This window comes from Sinohyriopsis cumingii, chromosome 3 (genome assembly GCF_028554795.1).
Source record: "Sinohyriopsis cumingii isolate HCF-2022 chromosome 3, ASM2855479v2, whole genome shotgun sequence".
NCBI lineage: Eukaryota > Metazoa > Mollusca > Bivalvia > Unionida > Unionidae > Sinohyriopsis > Sinohyriopsis cumingii.
The window spans coordinates 111671536-111695259 of NC_142963.1; the positions used below are offsets into that span (position 1 = coordinate 111671536).

At 34.8% G+C, this 23724-nt stretch overlaps 1 protein-coding gene across 1 annotated transcript in view; it reads right to left on the minus strand.

The window, feature by feature from the left end:
* LOC149803586 (protogenin B-like) overlaps positions 1 to 23724 on the minus strand; it is a 180835-nt gene that overhangs the window by 42282 nt on the left and 114829 nt on the right. Inside the window, exons 15-16 of the mRNA XM_089953334.1 lie at positions 21125 to 21252; positions 3335 to 3502 (exon numbers count right to left, since the gene is read on the minus strand). Of these exons, the coding sequence (XP_089809460.1) occupies positions 3335 to 3502; positions 21125 to 21252 (296 nt within the window). The remainder of the gene's footprint in view (positions 1 to 3334; positions 3503 to 21124; positions 21253 to 23724) is intronic.

The following is a 23724-nucleotide window of genomic DNA, read 5'->3' on the forward strand; positions in this document are numbered from 1 at the left end:
TCTTCTGAGAGCATGGACACAGCAGCTAGAATGGTTTGGAGGATCCACATGTCAATCTACTTGGCTGCTTGTTAGGTTTCTACAGCATCTGCTTTGTCAAAAATCTGAGGTTGTTGTGAATTTAACTGAAATATTTGAAAATGATCTAGGAAAGATTTTTGAGGTTTGAGATGATAGACTCCAATGCTTCATACAAAAAGGCTGTGGAATAAATGCCACATTTGCTTTCCATGTCGAGATGGTGAACCAGTCAATCCCATGGCTCTGACTGAACATAAGGGAGGTTCTGATAGTTACAATTTATTTTTGTCTGCCATGAAGCCATCGGTGCCATTTGCTTTTATCAGTACAGCAAATCTGTATTCTGGATACTGCACCAATTTTTTGCATTACCATTAGAGTGCATGCACAGAAACAAGAAAAAAAGCCCTTTTCTCCAGCCCTACCAACACAGCACTGTAAATTTCACACTGGATGGAGGAAGTTCATGATTCACTCACAAAGGATGAAAAGTTGGGAGAGTCATTGGAAGACAGAGACATTCTCTAGATTTTACCATGAAAACAAGTTCCTCCCTACCATGCCTCTTATACTGCAAAAAATGGACTCTCACTGGAATCGTACCACACAAATATTTACTCCAAAGAATGCTTGATATTTTTGGGTGGTAAAATAAGAAAGCCATACCAGCTGGCAGACCAACAACACAGTAGCTGTTTATGAGTTTGCAGGGGTCAAGTTCATAGCCAGGGGTCAAGTTCAAAGCCAAGATACTGAGTTGCAAACAATATTTAAACTTTGTTCAGAACTGTATTTTAAAAGGACAAGTTTTGACACAGACTTTACAGCCTTAGTTATTTTATGAATACAATGTGTGTCCCAAGGTTTATGATCCAACAAAGCTGAGTTTTTAGAAGGTACAGCATCTGGCTAACCAATCTAAAAGAGGACAAGAACATAACAAATGAAGACACCTTCAAAGGTGAATGCCACCAGAAACTGCCATACAATTGGAAACAATGCTGTCTGATGAACTGCAAGATAAAGTATCTCCAAACTGCAGGTCTGCAGCCATCAGGTTTGTTGTCAGCATCCAGAGAGACTGAGTATGATCTTGGACCAGGCAGTTGTAGTAGCGCCTAGCTGATGTAACTGCACTATGGGGAATTAGTCCCAAGCAAGAGGGTTTTTCTTTTCTACATTTAATGGAACTCTGATGCCTCTAGTTCTTCATGCTGACTCCCTGCACTATGTTTGACCTTGCTTATAAACAATCCTAGGGGACTTCAGAGAGAGCATTTCCTGTAGACCTATTCTAGAACTAAACATCTGGTCTGATTGTGTTAGGTACAGACCCTTTATCTAACTCTGATCTACATATCAAAATGCACAGAATCTAAATTATGTAACCCAAAATAAAGCCATATATCTATTCTCCATACACACTCTTTCCCCACTGATACTGTATGTTAGAATTTCCAAAAATGTTATATTGAGTAGGAAATTACTTGTAAACTTTATCCTTATGAGCAAATTACTTCAAAATTATACTATAACTAACCAACTCTATTTTAAGCACCTTATACCTACTAAAAGAGATTCATATTTCCCTTCAACTGGTCACTAATTTTAATGTTTAAGAATTAAGGAAAACTTGTTATAACTGATTTTAATCAGCTTTACAAATACATCATCCAACCCTCATACTGACTTCTTTGTTTCAATTTCTCAGCACTGAACCTTGACACCACTGCATTTGAGTAGCTGATAACATTGTATTCACCCCAAATCTGAGTCTCTAAATTTTAACAGTGACTGTAGAGCTACTCCTCTATCATAGACATACTATTATTTCATTTATGGAGAGAATTTAGAAAATCGATTATGATCTTGGCCCAGATAGTTATGCTGAGAGATCGATTATAATCTTGTCCCAGACAGTTATACTGAGAGATCGATTATGATCTTGTCTCAGACAGTTATACTGAGAGATCAATTATGATCTTGTCTCAGACAGTTATGCTGAGAGATCGATTATGATCTTGTCCCAGACAGTTATACTGAGAGATCGATTATGATCTTGTCTCAGACAGTTATACTGAGAGATCAATTATGATCTTGGCTCAGACAGTTATGCTGAGAGATGGATTATGATCTTGGCCCAGACAGTTATGCTGAGAGATGGATTATGATATTGGCCCAGACAGTTATACTGAGAGATCAATTATGATCTTGGCCCAGACAGTTATGCTGAGAGATGGATTATGATCTTGGCCCAGACAGTTATGCTGAGAGATGGATTATGATCTTGTCTCAGACAGTTATACTGAGAGATCAATTATGATCTTGGCTCAGACAGTTATGCTGAGAGATGGATTATGATCTTGGCCCAGACAGTTATGCTGAGAGATCAATTATGATCTTGTCTCAGACAGTTATACTGAGAGATCAATTATGATCTTGGCTCAGACAGTTATGCTGAGAGATCGATTATGATCTTGGCCCAGACAGTTATACTGAGAGATCGACTATGATCTTGGCCCAGACAGTTATGCCGGTAATGTGCATGCTATGCTCTTGATTCACTTAGATGAAAAACTGAAAAATGCAAAAGTTGTCTCCAAATGGAAGAGTTACACTGCTGAAACCCGACAGAAAGGACTGGAGAAGGAATAAACTGTTCACATCAACACCAAATTAGGCATTTTTTCATGCAATGTGCTTATCATGGCAGACTGACAGACATCAGTTCTCGGTTTTTAAAAAAAAAATCATCAGTGTCACTGATTGGCCATCTCAGGTTTATCATAAAATTTGTTTGCTGAATTCTGTATAATACCTTTAATTAAAAATCAAAATTTAAAACAGTAACTGACATTAACAATGACATGATCATGCAATGCATCATTAGTCAGTTTACCAGTGAGTCTTTTGAAACATAATGAGTAACAATTTTTTTTCATTCTAATCTATTGCCCAATCATACGAAAATATAGGATACTGTATACACTTGCTTATAACATGAGTTCAACTGCAAGCTGCCCATACCCAGATCTACCAGCTCATAATGTGCTGGCAGATCTTGGTCTGTGCAGTTTGTTAAGAGTAATTAGTAGAACAAACAACACAGACCCTTATCTGCAGGTGCATTATGCTATGGCAGATCAGGATCTTTGTTGTTGGCAGATTGACTCATCTTATAAGCGAGTACATACAATAGATGTTCATTTACTTTTCTGAGTAAACTGAAGCACATATGAATTCCTAATGTACACAATGCATGACATGAAGTATATTGGTAACTTTTTAGTTTGTACTTAATGTTTCTCCTTACCATTTTGTTGTATAGTGTTCCATATGCCAGACTCCTTGTAACTGACATCAATGTAATAAACCATGTAGTAGATAATGATCCCATTTTCATGTCTGGGTGGTTTCCATGTCAACTCAACTGTGCCAGGGGAGATAACCACAGCTTGTATATCTTCCGGTGGGGAGGGCTCTGAAGAGATTCAAATCAACATGTTAGTAAGACTACAATGTGTATGCTTCAAGAAAACTTTAAAATTCTACAATGGCAGCTGACATCTTCTGAAAACACTCATATGGACATTATAAAACCATGTAGATTTACTTGAATAAAACACAGACTAGAATAATAATATAAGCACTTCTTTTATTGGCTGTATACGTTCCAGTATATCATCCCTCTTGTACAGCACCATCTGGGACTTTGAGTTTTTTTAGAATACCCCTACCTGTGGCATAACAGAGGAAAACCTGTAAAAAATTATAGCTCTGTGACTTCTGATTATGAAAAGTGATGCTGGCGTTCTCAAATTAATAACCCAATATAAATCTTGAGTCATTTCAATGGTAAAAACAAGAATAAATTAGAAGCAATCAGTGCTACAAAGCTCCATATATTAGCTTATGTTTCACCATAGGTGACTTTAATTTTGTTGCGCAAAAATATATCTTTCATTACCTTCTTGTATATCTGCTAAGGAAATGATCCCAAAAGTCTAACAGAGTAACATTGTTGTTGTTGTAAGGTTTAATGCCATTTTTCAGCACAATATAGGCTATGCATGGCAGCCAGTATAAATGGTGAAGGAAGAACTCAGGAAAACCCCGGAAAGTACCACCGACCCAAGATAAGCTACTGGCAAAGCGTTCTCACATACCCACATTGGCCAAACCCGATCAAATCCATGCAGACAGAGGTGAGATAGCAGTGATCCGTAATGGTGAGCATTTTAGATCAAGTAAAACTGAGAATCATATTTTAAAAAGAGGCATTCCCTCTTACCCCAGTGAGAAAGTGAGTGTTTAAACAATATTTAACAATGTTTATTACCCTGTGAGAAAACAGACACAACTCTGATCTTTTATCTCGCTCATAGATAGGATCAAGATTATCTGAACCTGTGGTGAGGATGTTGGTGCCAAAACATCATTTTCAGGGGTCCAGATACCAATAATTGAATAATTCCAAACTTGTACTTCAATATCTTACCCCTGCTAAAATTTGTTGTTGAATAACATAAAAAATACTTTACTAGGTTATGGTAATCAAAATATTTATCAATTAGCACTGTTTCAACTTAAAAGTAGGTCAAAAATCTCTATCATTTGAATAATTGAGATGCATATCAAACTAAAAGCTTCCAGACCTTACTGGAGAAAACCATATAAAAACCTCTTTTATAAACCCTCTTTTCATGGCTTTGCTGTTGAGTTGAACTGGTGTATTTAATTGGAAATTTTATCTGCTGCTAATACATCTTTGCAAAATGAAACCAAGTCAAAAAATGTCATTACATGTAAATAGGCAAATTAAGCTTAAAAGACTTGGATCAATTTCTCAAGGCGGTTGAATTTTAGTTTTGATTATCTGGATGGATGGAAATTATGCATCTGAGCTTCATTTTCATACATTTGATATAGCAATATTTTAAACTTAGACCAGTTTTGCTAACCAGTTACTCCAGATACAACCCAGTTTATGAAAATGGCAGGAAACAAAATTCATTGTTATGGATCTACGGCCATTTTCAGCACATGATAGGCTATACATGGTAGCCAGTATATTTTCTGGAGGAGGATCCTGGGAGAACCTTGGGAGAAAACACCGACCCAATCTTCTGATCAATACATCACCATGTCAGCACTGTGCAAAAGTGGCAAAAGAAACAAAAAGGTGAAAATTTCCTCCCCAAAATATACTTTTTTAATGGAGAGTGATAAAGTAGCTAGCCTCTGGCAGTCAAATGCAGAAATCAATATTTATGCATGTCCATTCACATAATTTGAAATAATGACCATAAGAAAAGTAGACACTAATTAATTCAAATGCATGTTGCAGAAACTAAACACCGTAATATATTGCACACAGCAGAAACTACTCTTATAAAAATGCAATCCTAAGTCAAGCTTGTGCAAGCTTGTGATAGCTCGTAGTAAGCTTGTTATGATCTTAACTGTAGCTCACAGACTACATGGGAGCTCGCAGTGAGCTCACAGACGAAAGTTGACAACATGCAAGTAAAGTTGCTTGTACGATCTTGCTAGCAAACCCTGCAGATAAATTAATTATCTATAAAATGGATATACTGTGATAGTGAGAAATTTAATTACTAGAAAATGTAACATTTTGTGTATAAAATCATTAATTTGCATATAAAAAATAATCTTTACTTGTTTGAAAAAGGTATTGAAATTCCACTTCCAATAGTTATTTGCTTTATATATATAGCATTTTATACACTGAACTTACAGGGAAGTATACATGCAGGAGCAGTGTTGATGTGATATATTGGACAACTGACACCCATGGATTTTGCATGCATTTGTTGTTACCTAATGGATATTAATGAATTTATAATGCACAAACTGGTCAATGAATAACCTTAATTATGTAAATGTGAATACTGACGATATCTCACATTAGTGAAAAGTGACATTCTCAGTGTGAATGCAACAGGACACTAAAGAATACTTAATTCAGCACAGCAATTTGTCAAGTTAAGATGTATAAAAAGTTACTGTCCTGAATACTGAACACTGACATCTCACATTACTTACAGTGAAAAGTTATGACTAAGTAAAAGGTTGGTGGCATTTTTCAATATAATAAAAAGAATTCATATGCCAGTATCTATCTTATTTAATGTTTAACATATATACAAACATGAAAAAGGTTTTTGCGATGTTCATAAAAACAAGTTTAACAAACAAGAGTGAATTCATGTGAAATAAAAAGATGAATATAGAAAGTGTAGCAGTGTATCAAACAACCAAATCAATATCAGAATACAATTTTAACTACCATCATTGATATAAGGAACAAAACTTATTATGCAACACTCGATACAAATAACAAAATTTCATTTGTTTAAATATTTCAGGAAACAACCTCTCTAATAAAATATAAAAATGTTAATGTGTTCAAATAATTAATGTAGTTAAAAAATGTTAAACTTTATGGTAGTGCATTCAAAGTTTTGTTCAGTATGTATCAGGGGTGGCCAAAGTGGAGCTCACAAGCTGCTTGAGGCTTGCACAAGCCTGTGGTGTGGCTCTCATTAAATACATTAGACTGTGGCTATACCGCACACATTTGCTGTTTGCAAAAATATATGGATGGTTCTTTCCAATATTGCCTCCAGTTTTGCTGCTCCCAAAGGTTGTGTAGTTGGCCACCCATGGTATATATAATAATAATAATGATGATGATAATAATAATAATAATAATGATAATAATAATAATAACAATAATAATAATAATAATATTAATGACTTTTTTTAAAGAAGCTCATTTGGTCAACTGACCAATATTCCATCAGGCCTTCCCTCTACAGTTACATATGTACATGTATAGATAAACATATGATGCACAGATTTTTACAAGATGAGGTACTGTCTTTAGACAACAAAAGCTTTAAGGGTGAGTACATACTGGATTCATACAAAGAGTAGTAGTGAACATGTGTAAAATATTACATATATGGTTCATGTCTTCCATTTTGATGTACATGTCTGCGACTGGTCCAGATTTTCAACACGAATGTATATTTTTCAGTCAGATTCAACAGAATTGTGGGACACATAAGCAAAAGCAGTGTCCTTGTCATCATTTAATTGGATATACACACACAAGTCTTTGACACTTGTAACTGGAACTATTTTGTACGGCACATAGATTTCAAAAGGACTATATTAACAGGATTCTTATCAATCACACCATTTTCAATTGAAACTTCAGTGTTAATTCTCAGTTCCTTTATGACTGCATAATATTGTGCTTGACACAAACAATCAATGGTACAATTTCTGTGAGACTGTGTATAAACTTCAATATACATGTATTTCTCAACTTTGGCCAAATTTTCTTGATGCATCATTTTTGTAGAAAATAACAGGGTACAAGTTTTGTTCTGCAACTGCAGAATACTGTAAAGATGTTGTTGTAGGGTTTAACGCCATTTTTCAGCACATGATAGGCTATACATGGCGGCCAGTATTAATGGTGGAGGAAGAACCCAGGAAATTCCACGGAACTGTAAAGACTGAAACAGAATTCCATCTGTATACATCCTGTAGAAACAAAGCACTTTTTTAGAATTACATTAATGCCAAGGATTGAAGTTAAAAGGTTGAGCTGTTCATCTGAAAGTCTGTGCATTACTTGCCTACCTACAACACCAATTCCTCCAGAAACATATTTGCAGTTAGCATTGGTCTGACATCCCTTTTCACACATAGATGAATAAAACATTCCAACTACACTTTCTTTGTCTAAATTTATCTGGTAAATGCAGTAATACAGAAATGGCAGAACTGATCTGAACTTCTGGATGCTGTGTGCCAAGAAAGAGTTTGACCAGCTGACCAATCATATCCTTAAATGAAAAACAACTATATGCCCAAAGCAATCTTTGATCATGAACAACATCTAGTAAATGGAGAAGTTGATGGATGCTTGCAGACTTATGTCTCTCTCCATATAAAACTTCATACCTACAAACAACGTACATCAGCAGTACTTTAATCTTAGTTTACACAGCCTGACTGATTGATTCACTACTAAGCAAACAAAACTGCTTCTATAATAAGTATATAGTGCTGAAAATGCTCATATCTAAAATATCATACAAAACAAGAACTGAATAATATAAAAGCCAAGATCAGCATTCATTGGCTTTCCAGTTTGAAGAATGGTCTTTCAGGCTTCTTGGTACTCTGCTGACAAAGTTTGGTGGCTTAATTTTCAAGAGTCTTGCATCAACTTTGTGTATATGCTTTAAAAATGAATAGCTTTCTGATGAAAACTGTGATGAAAACTAGAGACTTAAAAATCTTCTTACAATTCCTAGCAGGACACAGTGCATATAGTAAACAGGTGTCCCTCTAATTATGTCCGGCTGAAATAGAGAAAACCATGGTGGTCCTTTTATAAAAACTATTGTATTGCCTGTTGCAACATATCTTCATGTGCATTTCTAATAGTGTCATCATGACATCGTCTTGGACCATATGGGTCATTTTTACCAAATGGGAATACCCTGGTATGACATTTTCCAGCTTTAACAACTTTTCCATACTGTTTACATCTCAGACAGCTGTGTTTTCCATTAAACTGGTTCATGTTTAACACTGTGCATTTTGCAGGCAAATCACAAGTTCCACAGAGAAGCATTACTTTAACTTTAATTTTTCAACAGTCACAGCATTCTATAAATACACCATCCCGGTACAATTCTTCAAGAGAATGCATGGTTGGTTTAAGAAATATTTCCATCAATGGTTTTCCCTCTCCAGACCTGATACACCACCAAATAGGAGATTTTCCGATTTCATTCTCTTATGGTAGGACAATTCATTTATGGAGAAAAACAATGGCCAAATACTGAGTTTTGATGATTTGAATAAAGCCACTCCCTCTGTAAACCACATCAGAGATATGCTGCTGTGATGTAAGAGAAATCCCCCTGGTTTTGAGTGTGTTCTATATACATGTCCATCATATATGTCTTCAATATTTTCATTGCATTTTTTGTCGATGAAAGCGATGACACAAATCTGGGTGAAAACCTTCACGACTAAGAAGTTTTTCCGCTGATGTACCAGTGAAATTTTGAATCTGCTAGGTCTGAATGACATATCTGACATTTCTGCTGAGGTAATATTATATAAACATTTCGAGCAGTACCCATGAAATACAAGTGGCATTTTGATATTACTAAAATACTTCCTGAAAAGAAACAAGGAAGTTCCACAAAGGTCTGGTGTAAGGCAGTGCAGAAAAATAAGTGTTAGAAGATCTGATAGACATTGTCCAGTCAGTCCATGTCTGAATGCAAAGGTAAGAATCAACATCATACTTTGATCTAGTGTCAGTGATGATCCACTATAAATTGGCTGTCCACCTTCATACTCTGCTGTTTTCAGCAGAAGCATCATCCTCAACATCCATTTCATCAAAACAGAGAGTTGATGTCATTTGTTTCCTGTTTATATTTGGAACCATCAGCCCTATCTTGTTCCACCCTTTCATCATCAGTATTGTCAGATGAATAACCTTCAGCTGTATTTGTTGATGTCTCAGTGATATCTGTAAATTCATTTTATATACAGTAGAGAGTTGTTTGCAATCAGTGTATAAAACTTAACGTAAATGTATACTGGCTCGCTCCATTTGTCGTTTCAACAATTACAAACCATCAGAGCTTTATATCATTGCATTAAGGAACATATAATATCACCCTTTCCAATATGATACATTAAGCATTTCATCCAGGTATAATTGTTAGGTGAATGATCTCCAGTATACTTTAATTGAAGGAAATATATTACAGGTATTACGTTAGACTTTGAAATGCAAGTCAATGTATACCTGAAGCAAAATATTCGTCTTTCAAATCCCCTTGATTCACCATTTACGTTTAGCCTTATTAAGATGATTGTACATTTAGAATTTATATGCCCCCCACCCCAATCTTGAAAAGGAAAACATGAGAGATATTAAATCTACACTTAACCTGTTCTCTCTATTCTATTCCATTGCAAATTTGAAGACCCACGATACCATGACACTAGGGTATATGCCTACTTGTAAGTCCATACCTGTTCTGTGGATTCCCGTCTGATTCTCTCAATCTTTTCTTCAGTCGCCATAATGTTGTTCTAGGAATCACAGAGTCCTCTGCTCTGTACTGTTTGTAATCAACTTTTCTTTTGCTTGCAATTTTTTTTATATTTGTAAGCCTCCTTATAATCTTTGTACCTCATACTTTATTGCAACTCAGTATTGTCAAATGCGATTGGATTGGTCATTTTCATTTATCTCGGAACCAAAAAGGTATTAAAAAATGAAAGTGTCATTTTAAATAAGTATTTTTTAAATTTAAATATTGATCCTCCAAAAAATAAATGATTTACTAAATGAAAAGATCTTGCATTAGAATGGAATTATGTTTTTCCCAAACTGTGGGAAAGCAGGGAAATGAATAACCGAGCTTAGCAAGGTTTCTTAGTCCCGCGCTATATTTAGGGTTGGGAAGAAGAAAAAAACTCGCTTACATAGTCAGACATGCAGGATGCCTTTTCTTGCCAACCACTTCATCCGAATATTCTTAAACCTAAGAAAATTTAAGAAATGGGGCACAAGAAAATATGCCCTTTTCTGGACTGGCCCTGTTTGGTACCACAATGTTGGTACCTCTCCAATGTCTGTTGGAGGCTGAGGTCATTTGGCATGGGTAAATGTGCCTTATTTTGGCAGAATCACAAATGCATCTCATAGATTATCAGGATATGCAAATTTTTTAAAGAATAAAAATGGATCAGCACTTTTGTTTTGTTGTTTTGGTATGACGGGGAGAGGAATTGGTCTATTCAGAACACCACAACAGTAGTGAAACCATACAAAGAACCAGATCCATAAAATGAGGGGGAACTTGTGGTCGCCAAGTTCCAAGGCAAAACATATTGTGCAGCAATTGTGTGTAAATGGTAAGTCATTGATCTACAACTTAATTTTAAACAAATTTTTAGCTTAGTGTGTATACAAGAGTACTGCCTACTTTGCACGCATGTTCCATCATGGGCATCTGCAGGAGGCCTATGGTTATGCTCTAGTTTGCAGTGTACATGTTAGGATATTGGCATTGCCAATGAATACCCGCTGCCCCAACCACAAAGTGGAGGTATTGGAAAAGGTATTCAACTCCCAACAAATTTTGCAAGAGGTATGGTTTTGTACTAAATATAGATATAGCGGTATAATTAAGTGTCACCTACTCCTTCTAGACAATAATAGATGCTATATTGATCAAACTTTGTTGACAAGATCACCACAGAATGGAGGCATGCATGTGGCAAGGAGATTTAAGTTAGATTAATTTTGTAAGAGTTAGTCATCTTTATTGTATTTAGACTATATGGATATAATTTTGAATTGTCTTATTCTCCTAGATGACTAATGCTGTCTCAATAGAACTTGTATACCACAATGAATGTTCTGTATCACCTATTTTTTTTAAAAATGTTGTCTTTTGTGATTCCTTTTGTAAGGGCTGTTCCAAATTTTAAATATACTTGATACCCACGGAAGGCATTTTTAAAACATACATGCTGGGGTACTCTGATTACTCATCAGGTTCATATGAAAATTAAAGATTTCTAAATTGCATCCATGGAAAACTATAACTCCATACTAAAAGTGCCTTCCCTGGGTCCCATGTACATTTTAATGGATGACAGTAACTCCATACTAAAAGTGCCTTCCCTGGGTCACATGTACATTTTAATGGAACAGCCCTAAAAAGATATTTCCAATCTTGGCTATTTTATGAAGTTCAGCTTCAAAAAGTGGTATATACTCCACTCCAGTTCTAATTCAGAAGTCAACAGCACTGTATGTATGAATTATAGCATGTATAAAAGAGAATGTATTGCCCCATTGGGCGACTCTCTTGTTATTCCATGTCAGATATAGATTTGCTTTTCCATGTTAAATGTATACATGAAAACAAATAGCCAGCAAATTAAAATGTATGAAATTGACAGTGGTGTTGTTTATGAGTTGTCACCATAAACTCCAGCAGGCCAATCCAATTGAGCCTGTTTGTGAGAAAATTGCCATTTGTTTGCGAAGGTTCACGCCTCTACTCATGAAAATGGACTTAAGAACACCTGGGGTCTTCTTCCATCAACAAAACTTGCTGCCGAGGGTACATAAATAGATAAAGATGCTTTTTAATGCGGAATATTTATTTGTGGTGAACCTTAATTATAATACACATACATATATTCAACAGCAAAAAAGCCTACCTACCTACCCTTCTTTTTTTGGCTATGTAACCTGAACCACACATAATTTTTGTTTGACTTATGAATGATTTCAATGAGTGATTCTTATTTTTAATTCTATTGATTCAACAGTTAAGCTTTAGTTGTCAGTAGGTCATACAGTTTATAAAAATGGGTCCGTAAAAATTCAAGAAAAGTCAATGTATTTTATTTCTCAAAGTCTCTTTGAACGCTGTTAGATATTTCTAGCTATTCAGCTAGCACTAACATAGCTTTAACAATTTTTCAGTCAAATCGCTATGATGTACGGAGTGTGGCAGTTTATAGTGATGTCCAGCATTTGGGCATCATTCTGCAGACATGTAGCATCATGTCACACCCAGTCACAGTATCCTAACACCAAGCTGACCAGTCCTAACACTAACCTCTTAATGCTGAGCGCCAAGCAAGGCAGCAGCTAGCACCATTTTTATAAGTCTTTGGTATGACTTGGCAAGGGTTCGAAACCCGCGACCTCCCGCATCCGAGGTGGACTCTATATTGGGGTCACTTCTGAAGAATATTTTGTGTAAATTATTCACTCACCCCCCAAAAAAACCAGTGTAACTCTTGTCACCACCTGATTCATGCATTATGTATATTGCACTAATCACAGTTCTTTACTTACTGTTTTCACTTGTAGAAAGCAAACATGAACTGAAGGATCATGGATCAAAGCTTGAAACACTTCTTAGAGATTCGGACCTAACACCAAAAAAGGTGTTTGGGAGCATGGTGTTTCAGATGCTGAACTAATAGGTAATATTAAGGGAAATGAATGTATTTACATGTCAACAAAAATATGAAAAATACAGAAGCCCATGTGGACCAAAATATGGCATTGCTCGAACCTATTGATGTAACAATTCATTTTTCTTGCTCATAGAGCAAGACATGTCAAATCCATTATCATTGGTTCATCTTTAAACAATGTTTCTCAAAATAAAATGCTTTTGTAGATGTAATATCAAAAATATACATCAACAATGTTTCACCACATGATAGATATGTAATTTGCTTCTTCGATCATGAATCATATTTGGCATAGATATTGTTAAATTGTTACATAATGTTTTGATCACTGAAAATGTAACATTTTTTGTTGTAATTAACAAGAAGCAAAGATAAATTGAAGGATGGGCACAAGAAAGAACTTGAATGTGATCCAAACCTACCACCCAAGAGTGTACACAAGCAAATGACAGTGTCCAATAAGCAAAAAGGAAAATAAAGATTTGATTGTTTGATTTAATTATTATCATTTATTGTTTGAAACTATTCCTTATAATACTACAAATACTACTACTACTAATAATAATGATATCTATAGTGCCTAATCTCTAAAAAGCTATAAGTGCTGAGCATAAGCTGAACATTATTTAAACACACATAGCAGCAATTATATATGTTCACAATTGTACATTTATATACATCAGAAAAATGTATACGAGATTACGAGCATAAAACTTAAAGAGCAAGTAAACATAGTGTCTTTAGAATAGATGCTGATCCAAATGAAATTGAGTCTATTCTTTGAATGGAATAGCCTCATTGGGTCTTAAGAACACTTTTAAATGAAGTGATGTGGTGTCACCATGATAATTATATCAGGACATACAGCTTGACCTGGGGTTGTTGGAAATACTGTCATTTTTTCTGAAAATATTTCATTTGAATGAATTTCAAAGAAAAGAAAAGATCGGATTACAGATCTCAACATGGAATATCGGGAACTGTTTTGAAACTGATATATATTACTACAAATTACATTGAGCTTCAACCGTGGCATAATTCTTTCAACAGGGAAATATTCTATCCAGGCATCGAAGGTGAAAAGAAGAAACGGGGTGATGGTAGTGTGGAAAAGACAAAAAAGGAAACACCTATGACAGGTTATAAGGTACGGTAATTTTGATGACAGTTATCTGTTGTAAAGCCTAAACCGTATTAATTAAATATGTGCTTCAAAGAAGTGCGAGGCTCCAAACTGTACAGGAATCACCTTGTCTGATCCTGTACTTGCTCAAACAACACCTAATACATATAGCTGCAGTACTCTGTGTGAACCATAAATATTTTATTGTGGACCTCCAATTTTACTGGAAGAATATCTTCAGAAATAGTAAATGTTCAGTAAATGTTCTTCTGTCAAGAACCTATGTGTTTATGCTCTATAAAAATTTGGGGAGCATATAATCACCAAACATTGTCCATCTGTCCATCTATTGGTTATGTTTTGCTTCTCTAGTGCACATCTCTGACACTGTATGAAATATTTTGATCAAACAAAGTACAAATAAACATCACAAGAGACAGTGTTCAGAGTGCAAGAACCATAATTCTTCAAGAAATTTTTACAGATTTATGTCTACTTTTGGCATGTATTTTAGTTAAATTTTTCTTGTCCAGAGCACTTCCCTGACAGTGCCAGATAACTGTACAATTATGTAGTAGAATTAAAAATTACAGTTACAAAGAATGCAAAGTCCAAGATTCATAGTTCTACTTTTAATCTTACAAGATTTGTGCCCTTTCTTTGCTCGATTTTTACTAAAATATGCCTAATTTTCTTATGTTCCAAAACATTTATTTTCGATGTATTTATCTATTATGTTCACACAAATGTGAATGCATTTTTTCAGGGAGCATAGAACGTTTCTATCTTGTTTATTTATATTACACAGAAAAAATATAAGAGTGTGAAAACACTGGCAGCAAAAAGAACATTCAAAGAGATCCTGAGGGGAGTGGTAGATGATGATTTTAATAGATGTTCCAGTGAACCACTAGTCAAGCCCTACACATTTATGAACCTTTCAGCTTCGGCTGCTGCCAGTTCAATAGACATCTAGTCACAGATTGATGTCTTGACTGCTGAGTGTGATGAGGCGTGGTTATGAGTAGCAGAACTAGATCACCAGGTTAAAGACTTGCAGCAACAGTTAAAAGTTGGACGAAAGCTTGCACCACCTGGTAAGTTATATTTCTGTATGCACTGAATATAAATACTCTGGGGATCATTTTAAAGGTGTTCCATCGACCGGTAATGAAGTGACATTTCCTGTTCAGATAGTTTAGCCTAGTTTACAAATTAGTGAAACTAAACAAAATATTAAGTTGCAAATATAGCAGCAAGATAATATAAGTATTGCACAATCCAAAAATAATCCATTTGCCAACCACATTGTTTTCACATCTTACTATACTTAGCCCCAATGTGACTTAAGAATTTTTCTATGCACTAATTATTGTAATTACTTTGATATTATTTATACATTTTTCCAGTACTTTATTTCACTAATTAGTAAATATTATCTTTATTACAGTTGTTACTCCAAGCAAGTTTGACTTTCTTCAAAGGATGGTCGAGTTCTTTGGCTCCAGAACAAATGCTAACACTAATTTGGATTATTATACTCTGGTAAGTTTAACCTTGCATGTTAAGTGAAGGTATATAAAATACAAATTAATTTTTTAAAATCAAGTTACACATAGTTATCAATATCTCATCTGTCCCAGGAGGTTAAAATGTCTTTGCCCTGAATAGCTGAATATGATTTTTTTATTACCAACTACACCAAAATTAAATGTAACAGGACTGTGGCATGTTTACAAGTATGTGCCAAAAACAGTACTGTAGTTAGTTTACATGTATGAATGTATACATTAATTTGAAACAATATAATCATGCTTTGATCATGCACCCACTTCTTTTTCATTTTACAGTCCAAGTCAAACACAAGACAATGCTTAGAACAGCGGTTTCAGAGCAAAGAAACATACAGTCAGCAATCCATTCAGCTGACCCCCAGTCAACAGACCAACACTGACCACCAGCAACTCACTCTTCAACCACCCTCATTTCAACAGTTACTCCAGTTAATGCCAGATCAGCTAAGTCCACTCACAAGCAGCTGACTTTCACTGATCAGTCAATCCAGCAATAAACACTGACCCAGTCATCCCACCTGCAACCCATGCAGCAATGTCTGCCCAGTTAAGTACAACATACATCCACTCCAAAACTGCATATCACTAGTCAGTCTTTACAACAGTTTCCTTTTGAGCAGCCCATTTAGCATTCAAGGTCCACTGAGCAACCATTGATTCAAGAACAGTACTTTGATTGGCAGCAGGACTATCAGCATGAACATCAGCAAAAGGACACTGACAATTACTTTCAGCACAATTGGTCACAAGATGTAAGTAGTTATTGTCCCGACACCATAGAGGATTCGGATGTACCAGCTTCAACTGTGGATGAATAATGGCCATCACCAGTCACGGTACAAATTTGATAAAACTATTATTTGGAAAGAAAAAAACAAAAAGTATATTTTTTATGATCATAAAGGTGCTATTACAAAATTCTAAGAATTTCCTCCTGATGTAGAACTTGACAACCAGGTATGACGTTGATGGGAAATATCAGAACTTGACAACCAGGTATGAGGTTGATGGGAAATATTAGAACCTGACAACCAGGTATGACATCGATGGGAAATATTAGAACTTGACAACCAGGTATGAGGTTGATGGGAAATATCAGAACCTGACAACCAGGTATGACATCGATGGGAAATATTAGAACTTGAAAGAAATGGGTGTGATTACTTTCTCAAGTATCATAATTACAGCATATGAATACATATGAAGATGTATGACTTGTTACTCATTTTTTTCCACACTAATGCTTGATAGCACTGTTGCAACTTAATGGTTGATATATGCTTATTTATAAGCTGTAGAAATGCTGTAATTATGTTACTTTGTATTGGATATAGTTTTAGCTTAACTCGGGTAAGATAGGTTTGTATAACAACTCAGCAACTAAGGAATATAGTAATGTCACTCATGCCATGTTTGTCCCTAAAATCATGGTAGCTCAACAGCTGGTCAGTGTCACAAGTTAAGATTGATTGAAGAGAGGGAAACATAGCCCTGACTGTACCTTTCAATAGTCTTAGATAATATATCTTACAAAGTAAATCTTCATTATTGTAGAAATATGGAGATCGCAAGGTTCCACTTGCTGATGGTGCTGAAGTGTACATAACCATGCAACAGAAGTCAAGTCTAGCAATTTGTGCTTTCCCCCAACCCAGAAAGGTTGTGATTCATATACTGGACACACTCTTTGACCAAAAGGCATGTCAGCATTAGGGTCACATAGTGCACCACACAAAAAAGAAGGACCAAGGACTCTACCAGTGCCTGAACAGGTCAAAAATGCTAACCTAAAAAATGTTGATACTGTGGAAACGTTATTGATTTTATCAACACTATTTTACTAAAAGACAGTTATTTAAATGCCAAAAATAAGAGGAATAGGACATATAATGTGAAACTGTTCACCTTTGAAATAAATAAATATTTACACTTAAAAATCAGCACAATGATTATCACTCATGTGATGTACCTAGAACATTATACATAATCTGATTCAGTACAAACTTTCCAGTCTTAAAAGTATTATTCTTATTCCAGTTTGCCTTTGATACTTGTCATAAAATGATCTTGTTAGTTTCTTTTAGCAACATATTTATTTTGACCAATAAAATACGATGCCACTCATCTGATTGGTAATCTGACACTAACCATTTGGATAATACTGACCACTCCTGTAAGAGATCCAGTCTACAAACATGTCGTAAACATTTATTTCATCTTATTCAGTCATTTTGTTTGTGTTTTATGGATTTTGTACATAGCTTTAAAAACTTGAGTCATATCGCTATGATGTCTGCAGTGTGGCAGTTTTTTGTGATGCCAGGGACATGTATTATCATGTCCCACCCAGTCACATTATCCTGACACCAGGCCAACCAGTTCTAACACTAACTCTTAATGCTGAGTAGCAAGCAAGGCAGCTGTACCATTTTTATAAATCTTTGGTATGACTTGGCCAGGGTTTGAACCCGCATCCGAGACAGATGCTCTAACCACTTAGGCCACTGTAGTGGCCCCATTCATTTACTCTGAATGATATAAATTAAGATAAACTGATGCAATTCTTTTCTAGTGTTTTTCAATAGATTACATCAAGGAGCACTATGGAGAGAGTGAGGCATCACAAACTATGAAGGAGTTCAATGGTATAATCAACAGCAAGTGTGGCACAGCTAGACATTACCTAAAGGAATTGTGCTGATTTTTGAAAGACATTTGTACATAAAGCAGCTTATAAGTTGGATTTATGAAGATATTTAAAAAATCATGTGATCTTAAATTTCTAGTCCATTAGCTTATTTTAATTGTTGTATTAGATTAAAAAAAACTAATTTTGTTGTTTTTAACACTCTCATAAAGCATGGAAGTTTCATTTTCCATTTATAACAGTTACTTTTCAAGAGGTTGCTTGTTCAGTGAGCACTGTAGATAGAGTTAGGCATAACTAGCTATAAAGGAACATCATCAACAGCAAGTGGGATTGCCAGATGTTGCCAAAATTCTGTGATTTTTTAAAAAGACATTTAAACTTTAACCCGTATGATTTTTTCCCAGTCAGTTGGATTTAATAAAATTTAAAAAAATCATCCAACCTTAATTTTGCTAGTCAGTTTGTTCGTTTTAATTATTGTATTAGATTTTAAAACTGACATTTTTGTTTTAATACTTATTATTAAAAATGGAAATCACATTTTCCATTTATGATAGTTATTGTTATAATTACTCTTTTAATGGTTGTTGGTTCATCAAAAAGGCATTGCTTTCATCCATTCTTAGAATTGGAACAATACACAGATATATCAAAACTAAAACACCAATGAGGAAAACAAAACTACTTTATTGCATTGAAGAAAAAAAAAACATTTCACTGTAAGATTTTATTTTCTGTTTCTTTAATTTTTAATGCATTACATTTGGTGAGAGTTCACTGTATTAAACTATTTATATGATGCTTGATCTTCCCCGTTGATTGACCATGGATTGCAAAGTTTGCTGTATAAAGATCTGACTATAAGTGTGACTAGATAACCACAAAGTCATATTGAACTCGTTACAATTCATTGCGAGCTTGCTACTTTGCATGCGCGAGCTCATGCTAAACTTGCAATGAGAATATAAGCTGATTACATGCTATCAAACAGCTAATGCTAGCTGGTTCAGAGCCTGTCATGAGCTTGATTGCTCAATGTGAGCTTGCGCAAGTGAAGTTTCAGCAAACTTGCTATATGCATGCCTACAGCACATTTAATGCTTGCATGAGCCTGTCACGACTTCATAAACGTTCCAATTCCAGCCTATATGTGCAATACAGCAAAGTTGTGGGCTTACATGTGCGAAGTTGCAGCAAGCATGTATACTGTCTTGAAATAAGCTCATGATTTTTGTAGAGGTATACATCATAATTAACTCAAATGCACACCATAGAAACTATACAATGTAATTAATTCAAATTGCTTGACGTACCCATGTTACATTAAGGTGATTTGCTAATAAATAAAATATTGAATAAACTGCCACAATAAGACAATACATATTTTTGTTAATTTCTAAAACTTCATCAAAAACTGATAGTCAAAAAACATTTCACAGTTAATTCAAAACAATCATTATTTCTATAGATGCAGTCATACAAAAATGTATGGAGCAGCAGAACATGGATAACAATAGCAGCTGAAGAAATAAATTCAATATGAAAAGTGATGAAAAAATAGGATGGGCTTACTTATTTTGGCAAGAAGAAATATCTAGACTAATCAAAGTACAGGGCCTTATGTGATATGTAATTTTGGGGACAGGATACAAAACCGAAAATTTATCAGAGTATCCCCTAGGGGTACAAGATTGAGAGTTAAAAATCCCCAATCCCACTGTGTCAGAAGTGGTGGTCAGTTTGTATAAAACAAACTTTGGTATCAAAAGTGGGGGGTCCAAAAAAAATTTGGGGGATCTCTGAAGCATAAATGAAGGTTAAACAGAAACTGATTTATTATGCAGCTGCCTCATGATTCCACGTATAGCAGTAGTTAGATAGGAAACTAAACCTAGTGACCACTGAAGTTTTATTTCATTAAGGTCTTTATTTGGCAGTATAATGGACAAATGAATCAGACAGGTTGATAATGACATATGAGAGTTCCTATGACTCGTGTCTGGTTGCTCTGAGTTTGTGCGAGCAAAACCTCTGACCTACCAGACGTATCTGGTAAATACATTTATTGAAGGATCTTTGACCAGTTTGTCTACAGTATACAAAAAAAATTGAATGAAATGCAAAAAGATTAACCAAGAGTACAGGTGCAATGAAACCCAATCCAACTGTTGCCTAGGACCTTCAAAGAAACAATGGGCAAGGGGAAGTGACTCTTAACATATGTCTATGCTTTTATCTGTGCACACACTGACACCAATGTAGACACCAAAGCCGATGCTTCCTCGACTTCACAGACCTGAGATGATAAAAATGGGATAATATGGATTTTCAATGAAATGAATTTCCATTGATATTATGCTTTATATTGTTACAAGGTATGCCAGTGATTTAGAAGTCTTTAATTTTGAAACATATATAATATCTCAAATTAAAAAAATTCTTACATTTATGGAAACTGATGATTGTATGGTATCTAGTCTGCAATGAATAATGTATATAACTGAATTCATACCTAGATACCTATCTCTTTATTCAGATTTGGTGCCATTTAACAAACATTTATTTATTACCAGAATGTTCATACCATGACAAGAAATTATGACAAAAGTCATTGAATCAGCAAAGGTATATGATGCTGTTTGAACAAGAGATGAAATATGCACAACTCACTTGCTTCTTTGGTCTGAACCATGATGGTGTTACTGTAGGGTCCTGATTCCTGGTCAGTGTGGGAGCAGATTGCGATGTCATACCAAGTAAAAGGTACAAGCCCATCCAGCACCGTAGTCAGGGAGTCACTACAACAACAAAAAATCAATTTGCCATTATTTCAGGGATCAATGTAAACTCTTTGTAACTAACATCATGAAGGTGAAGTGCTTTATGCATCCATGTTCCTGTTACATTCTACATGAAATGAAATGAAAACCAAGAGGCCAAAGTAGGCCTGTCATTGCTCCGCTGGCTGATATCTGCCTTATAGCTCAATCCAATAGCAGTTGACCAAGAAATCCACGTCAGTAGGATACTTCTGCCAAAATGTATTCTTACACTTTCATTGCAAATGTTATGATCACTATTGTTTTAAGGTCTCTATTTTTGTGTACCTTTGTTCAACTCTGATGGCAAATCAACATTATTTGTCCAATACTGAATGGTAGTCTTATGAGATAATGTATTTATCTTTTTCTATATTAGTAATGGCATTCATATTTTAATAGAGGCTTATCATCAGCCTATATTTAAAAAGCTTTAAGTCAGTGCTCTTTCAAATTTGGTCAAATTATGCTCATCCATTTTTTTAAGAAGTGGTCAAAAGTTTGTTTATTTTTAGTAACAGTATTGATATTTGATGGCCAATTGGCAATATTTTAAGAAAACTTGAAATGATTTAATGCTAGGATGTTTTATGTCAAATTTGGGCAAATTCTGTGGCACAGTTTTGAGAAGAGGCTGGTTAAAGCTCTTGTACTTTTAACAATGGCAGCTATATCTGGAGGCCAACCATTACTGTTTGTATATAGAGTAAAAGCTTTATGCCAAGATTCTTGATGCCAATTTTGGTCAAATTCTGTTAAGTGTGTTTTGAGAAGAAATAATGTCAGGTTATTCTTTTTTTCTCTTCAAGAAAAAAAAGAGACATATTTTCATCAACTTGCATTCAGTGGCTTTTGAGAAGAAGTCATTATGAGATTTTTTTCTTCCGTAATGCTAGCTATATTTAAAGGCAGATCAATGTAACCTGAAAGGTGTTCATGCCAGGATGCTTTCTGTCAAATGTATTCAAAGTGCACCGAGCAGCTTTAGAGAAAAGCCATGAGAAGGTATTTCTATTTTTAGTAACATTAGCCATATATGATGGTGGACCAGGATAATTTGATAGGTACTGATACCAGTATACTTTTGTTGAATATTTGATAGGTACTGATACCAGTATACTTTTGTTGAATATTTGATAGGTACTGATACCAGTATACTTTTGTTAAATATTTGATAGGTACTGATACCAGGATACTTTTGTTAAATATTTGATAGGTACTGATACCAGGATACTTTTGTTAAATATTTGATAGGACTGATACCAGGATACGTTTGTTAAATATCTGATAGGTACTGATACCACGATACTTCTGTTGAATATTTGATAGGTACTGATACCAGGATACTTTTGTTGAATATTTGATAAGTACTGATACCAGGATACTTTTGTTAAATATTTGATAGGTACTGATACCAGGATACTTTTGTTAAATATTTGATAGGTACTGATACCAGGATACTTTTGTTGAATATTTGATAGGTACTGATACCAGGATACGTTTGTTAAATATTTGATAGGTACTGATACCAGGATACTTTTGTTGAATATTTGATAGGTACTGATACCAGGATACTTTTGTTAAATATTTGATAGGTACTGATACCAGGATACTTTTGTTGAATATTTGATAGGTACTGATGCCAGGATACTTTTGTTAAATATTTGATAGGTACTGATACCAGGATACTTCTGTTAAATATTTGATAGGTACTGATACCAGTATACTTTTGTTAAATATCTGATAGGTACTGATACCAGGATACTTTTGTTAAATATTTGATAGGTACTGATACCAGAATGCTTTTGTTAAATATCATCATAATCTGTTGGAAGCTTTTTAGAAGACTTTTAAGGGTTTAAATATTTTTTTCTTACTTTTAGTAATGGTGGGCATATCTGATGTATTATCAGCATGATTTATATAAATCTGAAGGGCCTTCATGCCAGGATGCCATGTATCAAAAAAATTTAAAAGTGTCTTTTGAAAAGTTTGACGAATTTTCTATTTTTAATAATGGTAGCCAAAGCTAATAGTTGATTAATACCCTTTGGATGAATTTGAAAGGCCAGGTCAGAATGCTTTCCACCAAACTGCATCAAAGTATGTTGTATGGTTTTTTCTAAGTTGTTATAAAGATGATTACAATTTTAAAAGACAGACATACTAAATGGCAGGTAGCATTATTTTGGTAAATCTGCAAATTCTTCATGCCTAGTGCATTTTTGTAAAACATGGTCAGGTTCTTTTGATTGGCTTGTGGGAAGAATTTGTTTCAGGGCTTTATAATTTTAGTAATGATGGCATATCATCAGAGTCATTTGTGTGAATGTGAAAGTCTATCATATCAGGATGTTCTCTGTCAAACTGGTTTTTAAAAAGCTGCTCAAGTGCATCTTTTATACAAGATTCAAAGCCACTCAAGTCACTCTTAGCTAATGTCTGTTCAGT